The following is a 13,460-nucleotide window of genomic DNA, read 5'->3' on the forward strand; positions in this document are numbered from 1 at the left end:
TCTTAAAGACATTCTAATCTATGCCCGAACGGAGAAAGGGAGAAGAGTCTGGGTTCGTAAACCGAAATTTTCGTTTGATTATTTACGTCACAATTGCGTAAGCAGTTAAACAATAACTCGAATAGGTTGCAGAGACAAGAGAAATACAGAAAATTTCCGTGATTAACGAGAGGAAAGGCAAGAAAATATTTAATTGGCCCGTTAATTTAGGATAAGAATTGTTTCTATTATTAAAATTTAAAAATGAATGTATAAGTTTGTTACTTAATAACTCCTTTTACTATTTATCTGAGATATCTTGAGGAAAAAATATACAATTATTCTCTTATTTTGGTTTTATGAATTGAGTTTTCTTATCTGGTATAAAGGAAATTTTGCTTATCTCTCTCAAATTGTAAGTCGTTTTAATAATATAAATAAATAATATAGATTATTTACTTTTTCCTGCTTTAAAACAATGAAAGTTCAGTTTTATTTTCTAGTTTTATTCAAATTTATTATCGCATTGCTATTACCTTATTATGTAAATTTTTTCTCTCCTTGATACCGCAAGCGACTTTTTTTCCTTTTCTCACATCAGATATGACGTCACTAAATTTTAATGCTCATATCCCGGTAGGAGGCACCCAAATCCAAAATAGCCTTATCAATTATTTATGTACTTCTACCCCGAATATCTCTTTTTGACTCATACATAACACATCCTTTCGACTCGCAGCCTATTCGATGAAGTTATTAATGGGACTCTCGATGACAAATTTTGAAAAGTGTTGCCAATTTACTTAGCGATTGATGCAATTGGTCGGCTAAATTTTGAATTTTTGGTTAATGTTACCTATGGTTCCAAGATGGCGGCTCGTCTCCGATCCCAGCAATCAGAAGACAGGGAACAGTGGGGACGCACGTTATAGCGGCTAGAACGTGCGTCCCCACTGTTCCCTGTCTTCTGATTGCAGGGATCGGAGACGAGCCGCCATCTTGGAACCATAGGTAACATTAACGGAATTTTTATTGTCGCTTCACCGAACGGTTCTGTAAGCAAGACAGTCACGTGATTCGACGAATCATTTCCTCGTCCAAAATTGTAGATTTATAATTTTAATAATTTTGTCACTCGATTAATCGGTTCAACGGTTTATCGAAACGGAAGGAAGACGATCGCTCGGGTGGAAAGGAATTTGGATACTGTTAAGTGGCAGCTACACTAGGTTTCACCTGAGGAAAATTCCTCTTCTCCCTTCCTCTGGGGATGAGGAAAAATTTGAAGCCGTATAGCAAGAAAATTTATTTATTTTCTTCTTTTTTATTTTTTTATTTAGAAATTTATCGCTGTATCGATATAATTTGTTATTGATTCTACACTCTCTTATACACTAGCAATTATGGACTTAGAGGAAAACTAATGTAGAAATATTAAAAATTGAGGAAATTTTAAACGCGAATTTTAAAAATAAATTAATTTTTTTATATTTTTATGAGTAATGTTTAAAAAATTCTCCAAACGCTGTAATTAATCTGTTCGATAACAGATGTCGCTACTCTTTTTATGGAGCCATATGTATACGACGTTTTTTACCGCGTAAAAGCCTCTGATTTTCTGCAACAGGTGGCGCCACCAAACTAACTAGAATTCAATTTTTTGCAATGGTGGATGCTGCCACCCGGATTTAGCCGATTTGTGCCACCGCAAAGCATAAATGCTATCATCCAGTTAGCATTAAGTGTATCTATGAAATCCATGTATCCATCAACTGCTCTCAGAAGGCCTCGTATATACGGGAGCCTTATCGCATTTTTATGTATGAAGATACATTATTGGTTTGTTTATTTTGAATTTTATTATTTATAAATTCAATTTTAAGCTGTTTTTAATATATTTGGGGCAGCGGCTCCCGCAGACTATGAAAAAGGGGTCACAAGCTCTAAAAAAAGAGCATCGTACATTATGCAAGGAGCTTCAAACTCTATGAATCAACGTCGAATCAGCGTTCCCACAAGGTGGCGTCGGTTGCACTCGGGGCTAACTTGGCCTTAAAAACATGGAATGGGGTTTTCTCAACATACGACGAAGTTGCATGGATCAGTGGTACAAATATCGTTTACTAGTTTTTTATATTTGCAGAATAGGCTAGAGGTCACGAATTTTCTGTTGTTTAGGGACCTCTTGGAGATTAGGAAAAGGACAACGGAGACGAAAGAGGAGCCACGTGCCCCGAGTGCCCCAATGTACGGGCGCCCCTGATTGGGGCATCAGAAAGACAAGTGGCCCGGCTTTTTTCGAGGGAACATAAAATTGCAGTACTACAATAGAATAGTTAATGAGCACGTTGTCTGATAAAGCGGCTTTAATACAACTAAGTAAGCAAACCAATAACGCTCCGTTTCAAATGATACGGGCTACGTCATTGGTTTGCTGTATTAAAGTCAAGTCACTTTACCAGGCAATGTACCAATTGTAATATACTGTACTCGCATGGTCAGTCAGAGCTCTGATCGACAGGAACACATTGCACAACGCACTGAGCTCTTTATAATAAGTTAAATTTACAAATTACGGTTTTCGTTATTGATGTTTAGTAATTAAACGTGTTGCAAATTGAAAACAACACACACTTTATGTTGCCACTTTCACATTCAGCAGTCACTCATATTTTGATTTTGTTGAATAATTTTGGGCATGTTGTTATTGCTTCCTGTGTCTAACACAGGAAGCAGTAACAAAAACATGTTCATGTGTAACCTAAATACAAAATCATCTCTAAAATTTTCACTGTGGATATTCTTTTCGAATAATTTAATAATTCTTGTGTGGTAGAGAGACCTCTTGATGAAAATTTTAAAAAAATTTGTGTTATGTGACCCGTATCGTCACGCTTACTTTCTCGTCTTCCTCATATCAAATAGGAAGTGAGCAAAGATATTGTAACCGGAAAAAAAAAAAAAAAAAATTAAATAATTACCAACGTACACAAACGTTCCATTTTTAAAACGGAACGTTATTCGAGAATATTTTAAAAAGTTTCAGCATATTTTAGTTTTATTTCGAGATGCAACCATAGTTTTGTATAACAACGTTCACTCAGAATGGTAAAGCGGGAAGCCATTAATGAGCATGTTTTTTTTTTAGAATTCCGAACATGTTCCTATTTAGGCGTTAGACACGAGAAGCCAGCCCATTCATAAGGAGCGAACTCACCACCAGTGTACAGTGTACAGTAGTTTTATCAACTCGGACACTGTTGGGCATATAATCATATGATTCTAAAATATTGCATACGAGGATGGAGTAAGCAATTTCTACGTGTCGACATACTTATATATATTTAAATATATAAGTATGCTGACATGTTACACGACAACTGGTTTGATTACGTTGTAATATATACAAATACGTAAGTGTATATACACTGTATAAAGTATGTATGTAAGTAAAGAAGTAAACATATACGTGTTTTCCTGGTTATTTTTTTAATAGTGACAATGAATGAGTCATCCGGAAATCAGGTCGCGCTGATCTTCATCGGGTAACACTTGTCGTACTGTTCTATACAATAATAAATTTTTAAATTTACCTTATTATAGTTGTTTTTAAGTGCTGCTCATAAAAAATTTATCAAGTAGGTTAGTATGAGTCATACAATGTTTTCTATTTTTCTATTATGTACGAGTAATATACGAAATCTTTATAAATGATGGATAATAACGTCATTAAATCACCCGTGTGTGACGTTTCATGCTTCTGTCATAATACAATTTCAATTACCATTGAGTTAGATGTACAATTTGGTATTCTTCTTTCCTCAATTTACGAGTTGAAAAAAAGATGAGTAAGACAGAGGAATAAAATTGAACTGTTTATTAAATTTGCTAAATAATTTATAAAAATAAATGATATAAAAATATATAATGTATAATTCATACAAAATGGCTACATATATACCCTACTATAATTGCACAAAAACTGTTATATAGATTAAGAAATTTGCGTATGATAATAATAGTATTGAAAGCTTGCTGTGTTTGCCAAATTTTTAATTAAAATTAACCTAAAGAAAGTGATGTGACACCCTGTGCCAATTGTTCTTCGATTTTCTCACGAAACAATACGTCTGTGTCTTTCAGAGATTCGTGGTATTTAAATTCCGATTGGTCCTAGAACACCAGAAAATGAAAATTATTAAAATGGGGTCGGGAACACTGGGGTTAAAACGTGTTCGTCATTCTATACTTACGGTTCCTCCGTAACATTCTGGTAGTTTATCCTCGTCAATGTATTCTAACATACCCTTCTTGTCCACGAATTTAACTCTGTCGATACCCGCTTGAGGGAGCAACTTCTTGATAACATCCCAAACAGCTACGATAAGACACGGGGTTAGTGATTTCAATTAAAATAGAATTAAATATAAATATAAAAAAATTTTCACTTACCCTCGAAGATTTTGGGGAATTTAAACACCAGAAAATAACCTACAAGGAAATGATTAAAAAAATATATTTTTTAGAAGAATTATCTTTTTGGCTTTTCCCTCCTTGAATTAATTTTTTCATACTCGTAAAAATGAATTTTAAGTTTAAACTTTCCCTACTTGTTTGCTATAACTATAATAAATTATATATGTATATAAAAGAGTTACACAAAGGGGAATAACGTGTACCTTGACAAGAAAGTATTTTTCAGGAATGGTAATTTTTCGCGAGGTCATTCTATATTTATATATATATTTTTTAGTTTATTTGGCTTTTTGGGTAATTTTACCTGTAAAAACCTGCTTGCCTTAAACCGTTTAACACAGAAAATGTGACATCTTTAACCTTCCTTCTCTCAGGTAAATCATATATTATTAACTGCAGTAGATACCACTTAACTACGGAATGGGTTTGTGAAGGTATAAAACTAGTGTCCTTTAGGAAATAGTAATTTTATTTTAATATGTGTTCTGAGTACAAGTAATTTGCATAACGCATGGCATTCACGCGAACTGCAAAAGCAATTGCTGCGTAGCCTACACTTGCCTGAAGCAAAACAGGGATTATTTATATACTTTATTGTTTAGTGGTGTCTTTTTTTTGTTTTCTCGTGTTTTTTTCGGGTTTAGCTTTTGTTCTATGTGAAGCAATAAACAACTTCGACACTGTTTCGTGCGGTAGATGAGTCATTCTTACAGATCAAGTCTTGTGATAAGGGATTTTTTTTTCTTAATTTTATCCTCTAGACGAAGCTTAATCACAATATGAAATTTGATTTGTTGTATGTTATGAAGGTAATAACCAATTTACGTAATAACAATGCGGATTTTTAAAATTAGTAGTGTCTTTTTTATTGTTTTTTTATAGAGTGTATGCATGATTTCCTGCCAAACAAACGACAATTATTCTTGAAAAAAAGATGCTCTGTATCGGGGTAGTAGGTCATCGACAAAATATGAAAAGAATGGGGTTGGAACGATCCATAACTTAAGAATATCGCCATATTAACAAGTAATTTTATGTTATTATCGTAAATGAGTAGCAACAAAAATCTTTCTGAAAACGAAGGTTAAATATACCGGCTTCATTTAACAAGGTTAACAGAGTTATGATGTAATCAGGCGGTAAGAGAGTTAATTAAACGCTTATATGCATAATTACCCTTCGTTAAATCATATTTATTCTTTTAGAGATGAAGATAACAGAATTAAATTGTAGATAGTGGCAGTGAAAGCCGCAAAAAGCTAATAATTCAAGGTTAACGAGGCAAATCTTATCACTACTGTTAACGAAGAAACTAGTTTCTATACAGGTAGATGTAGTGTTTATGAATTAAAATAGCATACGCAATAGGGAAATGCGTGTTTACTCCAAAAATTAATTTTCAATTAAGATATTCGTGATTTACCTATTTAAAGAAATACAAGGAAATACAGAAACTACACGGTAGAAGAATGGTTCTAAAGAAGAAAATGGATTTTAATTATGTTTAAAATCATTTCTAATTTTAATTCTATTGAACAAGCCATAAGAGATTCTGTAATTGGCGATGATTAATTGACTGTTTCATTGAGAATGGTGACGTCGTTATCCCGTTACCTGTGCCAGTTCGAATTATATAAAACGTTGCTGCTATGATTAATAAAATGCCCACTGCTAAAACCTGACTTACCAGTTTGATGCTACGATTAGGAACCTCGTTATTGCAGAATGAAAAAAACTGACAATAATTTTTTTCGACAGTGCATGCGAACAACAGTTCGATTGTGTTAATAGTGTCCTTCTACCTTTATAGTCTGTGGAGGAAGCTTCAGATTGGTTCCTTTTTTTCACTTCCCAAAACAGATCTTCTCTTCTCTATTCTATGATTAAGAAATGTCTACTGAGATACACTACATGAAAAATCTTACGCCATTGCGGTTGATTTCATGGCTAAAATAATAATTAAGCAATACTTAGAATTTTGGTCATTTTTATCCCCTTTGGTTTCTAGAAACACAAATTTCTGGAAATACATAAATTATTTCTCATCGTAAGATGTATGATTGCAGCACGAACAATTAATTTTATCGTTTGTATATATAATTAGTTTGACAAGTTAAGCCTGGAGGCTGTTTGGAAATCTTCCAGAATTTTTAATTTTGTGCAATTTCTACTCGTGTAAAACGAATTATTTTGCCTGTTCAATAGAAAATTTTTTTATCCTATCCTTTTATACGAAGTTATATTTTGACTATTTTTAATGAAAATCGAAACCACCTTTGAAATTCCATATATGTTAGGAAATACCTTCTAATTTCAAGATAAAAACAAATTTATAGTATGCACGACAGCCTAAAAGACATTAATTTCTTAGTCTCACGCTATGTTTTTCTCGTGTTTTATGTAAGCAATAGTAATTGAATAGTTAAAATGTTCTATTTTCCTCCATAGCAAAATCCTAACCTAAGAAAAATGCATTGTACTCTTTATTCTGTAAGTATACAAGTGAAGTCAAAATCTATCAATTTCTACCTCTAGCAATAAAGAAAATCCTCAATAAAACCGTATAACAAGCAATACAAAACAAGAAGTAAATGTAGAATTGGGACCTGAATTAAGCATAATTAATTACACACAGTGAAACCCCCACCAAATGATCACTTTAGCTCAGCACCATCGGTGATCGTAAAAAAGGGGTTTTACTGTATTTTTAATTTCCCACCCATCAAAAAAATGTAACCCAATTAAACTTACCTAGGTAAGCCGGGTAGTATTTTTTGAGTATGGCTCTAGCAAAGTCGACTAAATCCATGTTCTGTAAAAATCATACATTAGAATACTGTTACGAACTGTTGTACGCCATTTTAGAGCATTATTACGCACCACATTGTTAAGCGTAGCGTCGGAACAATCGATGATGACCGTGATACCATTTTCATTTGTTTGGAAGATATTTTCTACCCAGTATATCAGAAATTTCTCTCCTATTGGCCTTTCTCCGGATTTAGTCTTCCTCAGGGTGTTGACTTTGATGACCACTGAAACACCAGAATTTCAATCGTATTTTCATCTAGTATGTAGTATCAAAGGCAGAAAAAAAGGGGTTCTTACCCACTTGTCGACCCAATTTGTCTTCCTTCAGACGGATACAACTCTTTCTATCAAAATATTCATCGGGAAGATCTTGATGCTTGATATCTAGAAATGGTTCAGAATTATACCACGTGTTGTTGTTGAAGTAGAACTTACAAAAAGAGGTTTATACTTTGTACTCCGAATTGTTTTCTCCATTTGAAGCTCTTTATTACCATCTTGACTGCTCTATCAAGTAGAGTTTTCTTGTCCTCCTTCAAAAAAAACTGATGACCCAAGAACCTGTGAGCGTACAAATCGTCTCTTTCGAACTTGCAAACATCGTACTTGTAGAATAGATCTGGTAAAAGTAAAATGGGCAATTCAAATTAAAATAAATTTACGCGTAACATGTTCAAACTCGGTTACGATGGTTACGTTAAGAAGATTTTGTGGTTATCATAAGGTAATCAATTTGAAAACCAGGTGGACAAAGCAGCTAAGATGTCACACTACAGCTCTGGGGGACTCGAAATCGAATTCGGGCAGGCAATCTCAAAATTTTTTGGGGGTGATCTGTTCGTCATTTTGGAGGACCATCTGTGCGCCTCCATTGTAAGCATGGTCTAATCCATGATGGACATGGAGATCCTTTTAGTGCCCACAGGGTAAAGTCAGAATATGAATATTTTAAGTAAAATCGACTAGTAATAGAGAGCAAATATACTAAAATAAAGTGATGCATTTCGATGTAAATCTATGGAAAAACATGGTATTATTTATTCCATAGAACAAGTATTAAACATCCAGGCAAACCAGTTAGAGAAGAAGAAAAGTGCTCATAGAAATGGCTGAAAACAGGCATAAAATTCTTATGTTTAATTTAATAGAAAAGATTCTCACCGGGGGTCTTTCTCAATTCGGTCAGAGCTCTGTTCCGGAACTCCCGCAACAGATCGTCATCTTTAGGGAAGCGGCTGTACAGTTCTTGAGTCATGACGGGAGCAGGAATGTGTCGAACGAATCCAGCGATACAACTGAGCTACCGAACAACCTTCTTAAACTTTAGTTCTCCCGTATGACGTCACAGCGATAGAATCCTTGAATGCGACCGGAATGATCATCCATGCGTGACATTTACCGATTATGCGGCCGAATGGCGGCCCATATCGATCTTTCGGGGTAATATAATCTTTAGGAAAAATAAGGAACAGTGGAAAATGCTCTATTTTCCAACTATCCACCTCTATGTAAATAGAACATTCCAACACGACCTCACCACGTTCACCTGTATTACAACGCGTAAAGTTCGTCGACCTTTAAGAGTTACAGCGGTGAATCATGTGTCCAGTTTACGCGAGTTCATAAGGAATTTCTAAAGGGGAGTGACGATTCTTAAAGATGTCATTCAGTTCTGTGACACGTAAAGTTGTAAATTAACGTAATACAGTGTCGTAAATACTGAATAATACAGTTTCCATTTCAGGAGATTTTAAATCATTCTTTCCTTCCTAGTGTTCGATGAAAGGAACGTCCATTTTGAATTAATTTCAACGAAATTCTTGAAGTATCGATATTTAAATTTTGGATTTCTTCCATATTTTATCATTTAATGAATCACGCGAACTTAATTTTGACATTTTGCCAAAAATGGCCGAATTATAACAATTGAGTAAGGCCGAATTTAGCTTATTTTTTGGCTTCTAAGGGGGAGTCTGAAGCCTTATCTTCTCAATTTTATATGCAAATTTGACACTGCATTTGGGCCTCTTAGCGATTTTTACGCCACTTCACAGTTAATTTACATTTAAAGCTATTATTGCGTAACAATTTACTCACAAACAACCCTAATATTTTTCTTATTTATTTTAAATTTAGTGTTAATGCTTATCGAAGGACGTTTAGTTTTTATGCAATTCAATTAAATTACAAGCAAAAATTTTGATTTCGATAAATAAACTAATAAAATTCCTTCCTTATAGCTTAAATACATAACAATTTATCAGCTTTCCGGCCCTATTTGACTTAAAAGTCGTGACCTTTATGTACGAATTCCGGTTTTAATTACAAATTTATTCGACAATGTTTCGCATCAAACATCCAGGATTTAACCCATTTAAAAAATACTTTAAATAGAGAAATAGTTACGAAATTAAATAATTTAAATTTAAATTAAATAATTTACTTTTATTTATAAAAATTACGCGTTAAAATTAAATTTGTAAGCTAAAAAATTAATTTTAAAAAGTAAACTTGGCAACACTTTAATTTAAAAAAAAAAATGGAAGTCGGGTGAAACACACCCCCTGGTGGAGTTTTCCTTTAGAATCATCGATATAAATCAATTATATTTTTAAAAAATTAAACGATAAGACATTTAATTTACGCTCGACGTGGCACATTGCGTGCAAACGTTTATAAATTGCACCAATACAATGTGGTGTACAAGATATTTTAAAGGAAGGAGTGGACTTTTTAGAATTTCTAGAAAAAGAAAATTATTTCTACACGTCATCCTTTCTAACGTCTGGTAACATTATTTTTCCGTATTTACAGGAAAAATTGCTTTATCAAGAATGAAAAATAAAAAAATTATAATTAATATTTATTAATAGAAAGAAAATCTACAAATTCGATTTATGTGCAAATTATAATTTACAAGAAAGTAAATTATTTTACTAACAAATAAAGGGTTTATTGTGAATTTTCCTGTTTTTAATTACTTTTAAAATATTTTTCTCCTTTATAAAAGTATTTTTTTCTATTATTTATTTTTATTTTTTATTTGAACTGATTCTCTCACTCGCCTCCATTTTGTTTAAAGTCTTCTTTTATACGATACAGTAGGAAATATTTCATATTTCAGTTTAGTTTTAAGAAAAAATTCGGGGCAGAAATCACTTTGCATCTTTAAATTCTATCCACCAACTCACTCTAAAAAGGCCTCTTCATGCTCGGATGAGTTCATTTAGATATACAACAAGGCAGCCAGGTGGTAGAGAATATGGCCAGAAATATTCAGATGACTCTTTTCACAAAATTTCGTATTCCCAGACTCGAATCCGGATCTTCAGTATGGCAATCTGTTCGGTGTGGTCCCTGCCGCATGTGTATGTTAATTAAAATATTTTTAAATAATGAGATTATCGTCGTCAACCGTTCTCAGTTCACTTCAGGAAGTCGTAAGGCCTCTCCAAGACTTTTCCAAGTAGGTTTGTCCACTGTTTTCCTCTTTCATATTAACCTGGAAAATTTCCTGAATTTGTTCTCCCAACTTTAATGGAGTGTAGCGCGTTTTTTTCTGACTCTTTCCGCCCTGTAGGCATTAAGAGGGCCTTTTTTAGCAAGCCCATCCTGAATTTGCTGAAAAGACCCTATTAATGCATACCTCCCGAAAAAATCTTGGAGGTTTTTGACCTATCCTGATTCGTCTCCGGTAGGTTGACGCCTTAACCGCTCATCCATCCTTATTGCTCCTAACAATAACAAGGTGGATAACTAGCGCCTGACAAACCTCGTGGGGTTTTCTGGGTTATTTTCACGTTCTAACGGACAATTTTCTCAGAAATTTTCTCCCTAGTTGCATTCTCGTTAGCAGATCATCCACACATTGAATTGTCCCGTTCCACAAATCCAATCTTCCCTAAATATATGGAATTATGTATTAAATATGATTATTTCGAGTGTATTTGCAAACTGTTTAAGCTACAATTTCCATATTGTTCTAGAAGCCAATTATATTATACTGTTATTAATTTTTAAATTATTACAGAGTCCAGACAACAATCATTAAATAGGATTAAGAAAAACAAGAATTTATTGTGCAAAACAATGACTAATATCCATTCGGGGCTTTCCCCCAAAACTGGCTTGATAAAAATCACTTATCGGTTTTAATTTATTCGAAATTAAATTTATAAAAATACGTAAAGGAAATAATATATATATATTATATGGAATGGTGATTTTTCTGAACAAGGAAAGAAGAAGGAAACTCATCTTTATAGATAAACTAGCTGACCCGGCCACGCGTTGTTGTGGCTCAAAATGTATCTATTATAAATGTGTAACACTTCCCCCGTGGGGGAAATTTCAAAAAATTCTTTCTTAGTGTATATTCTCTTGACGTACCCTATTAAAACGCAATCAAAAACGCATCTAAAATAGTATAATAAAAGCCGAGTTCTTCACAGTAAGCCTTAATCCCGTCACTTTTCCCGCTGGGGAATATCGAAAAATCCCTTTTTAGTGTATATTCTGTTGACGTAACCTATTAAAACGCAATTAAAAACGCAAAAAACGCATGTAAAATAGTATAATAGAAGCCGAGTTCTTCAAGGTAAGCCTTAATCCCGTCCATCTCCCCCCACTGGGGGAATTTCGACATGTATATTATATAAAAACACGTGCGTATTCGAATGCAACGTTGTGTCAAAATTTCAAAGGAATCGGTAGGAACAAACGAACGTTATATTTTATTTATATTAATATTTATATTAAGTAATAATTTTAATAAAATAGGAATAATTAATAGTTATTCTCCTAACCTCACTCAGACTCTATTACACTGTAAGACAACAACACCTTGATGCTGAGAACCTTTAACTTTAATCATAAACAAACGTTTTCGGCCCATTCCATGGCCATCGTCAGGCTAACAACATTCGAATACTGTTCCGAATAACCAATTTCAAATTTAAATAAAATACAAAAGAACTCACGCGCGATGCTAAACAACGTAAACTAAAACTAATATAAACAACATAGAAAAGAACAAACGAACGTTATATATTATTTATATAGATAGATAGAAAATGATCTGCTTCAGTCCATTCTCACAGAAAAGCATAATGCCTGACAGAAAAGCAAACTTAGTTCGTCGGAAGGTAGCGCCATCTGTTGGACATAAAAGCCTTAATTTATATATAAATATATTTTTGAAAGGGGGGAGATGGTGTAGGGGTATGAAAAATAGATAGTAGCCGATTCTCAGACCTACTGAATATGCATATCAAATTTGGTAAAAATCGGTAAAGCCGTTTCGGAGGAGTACGGTAACTAACATTGTGACACGAGAATTTTATATATAAGATTTAGGCGTTACATAAACGGCATTTACAATAGTTAATAATTTAAACTATATATTTATTTTTTAATAATTTATCATAAAGTTAAAATTATTAAATTATCCTGTAAAGAAAGTTGTGTTAGAATTTTTCCTGGAACGACCCCGATTTTAAAAGAATTCCCTCGGTTTAACAATGCGCGCTCATTGGGGTATACCGCAATATATTTATATATGACCTTGTTAAATCGACCAAAGTAGGGGAATATATCTTTAAAAATTGTTTTATATATAGAATTATATAAAATATATGCTTGGTTTTATAGTTAATGACATTTAAATTGCACGTGTTGAACTTCCTAATCATACAATTGTTTGTCACACAAATGTTTGCTGTGTTTTAAGATTTAAATAAATAATCTATTACGTATCAAGTACTTCTATTTTCGTTTGTTTTTTCAACTGTAAAATCTTTACTGAATCTTCAAATATAATAAAGATAGCTGCTTCAAATTTATGCGATATGCTCTAGTTATACAATGAAGATAAAAGGTGCAATGGGTTCTTTCTAGACGCCATTTTGTTTTCACGCTGCCATTTTTATTTTTTTATTTTTAAACTTAAATGAATGTTAATTTAAAGGTATCGATTACGTTTAAATACGATTTTAAACCGAATTTTTCATGATATGCGCCATAACAGCTCAATTGTTCTTGAAGCTGAAAGACAAATACGGCAGCCATTTCAATTGTTTACATCATAAATTCTTAAATGTCTTGGGTATTTAATAAAATTTGGAGTAAATTCGTGAGTTAATCTACAATTTTGGCTAATAAATTTTAAATTATTTTAAAGAAAAACAAATCAAAGT

The 13,460-nt window shown here is 33.1% G+C and overlaps 1 protein-coding gene across 1 annotated transcript; it reads right to left on the minus strand.

Annotated features, from left to right (window-relative positions):
* Window positions 1–3,843: 3,843 nt before the first annotated feature.
* On the minus strand, window positions 3,844–8,582 carry LOC136978800 (motile sperm domain-containing protein 2-like). The gene is made up of 8 exons (XM_067274620.1): window positions 8,428–8,582; window positions 7,718–7,885; window positions 7,564–7,650; window positions 7,336–7,490; window positions 7,207–7,267; window positions 4,432–4,470; window positions 4,233–4,357; window positions 3,844–4,152 (listed from the first exon to the last, which is right to left on the minus strand). Exons 1-8 carry the CDS (start codon window positions 8,519–8,521, stop codon window positions 4,042–4,044), a joined length of 840 nt encoding a protein of 279 aa, XP_067130721.1. The 5' UTR covers window positions 8,522–8,582; the 3' UTR covers window positions 3,844–4,041.
* Window positions 8,583–13,460: the final 4,878 nt, after the last annotated feature.

The sequence above is a fragment of the Centruroides vittatus genome, unplaced genomic scaffold (assembly GCF_030686945.1).
Source record: "Centruroides vittatus isolate TY-2023 unplaced genomic scaffold, ASM3068694v2 contig_550, whole genome shotgun sequence".
NCBI lineage: Eukaryota > Metazoa > Arthropoda > Arachnida > Scorpiones > Buthidae > Centruroides > Centruroides vittatus.

Bases quoted from the DNA above. Each gene is read 5' to 3' on its own strand.
- LOC136978800 (XM_067274620.1), bottom strand. From the start codon at position 8,521: ATGACTCAAGAACTGTACAGCCGCTTCCCTAAAGATGACGATCTGTTG. The intron at 7,886-8,427 runs GTGAGAATCTTT...TACTTTTACCAG, and splicing joins CGAATTGAGAAAGACCCCCG to ATCTATTCTACAAGTACGAT. The intron at 7,651-7,717 runs GTATAAACCTCT...AACCATTTCTAG, and splicing joins AAAACAATTCGGAGTACAAA to ATATCAAGCATCAAGATCTT.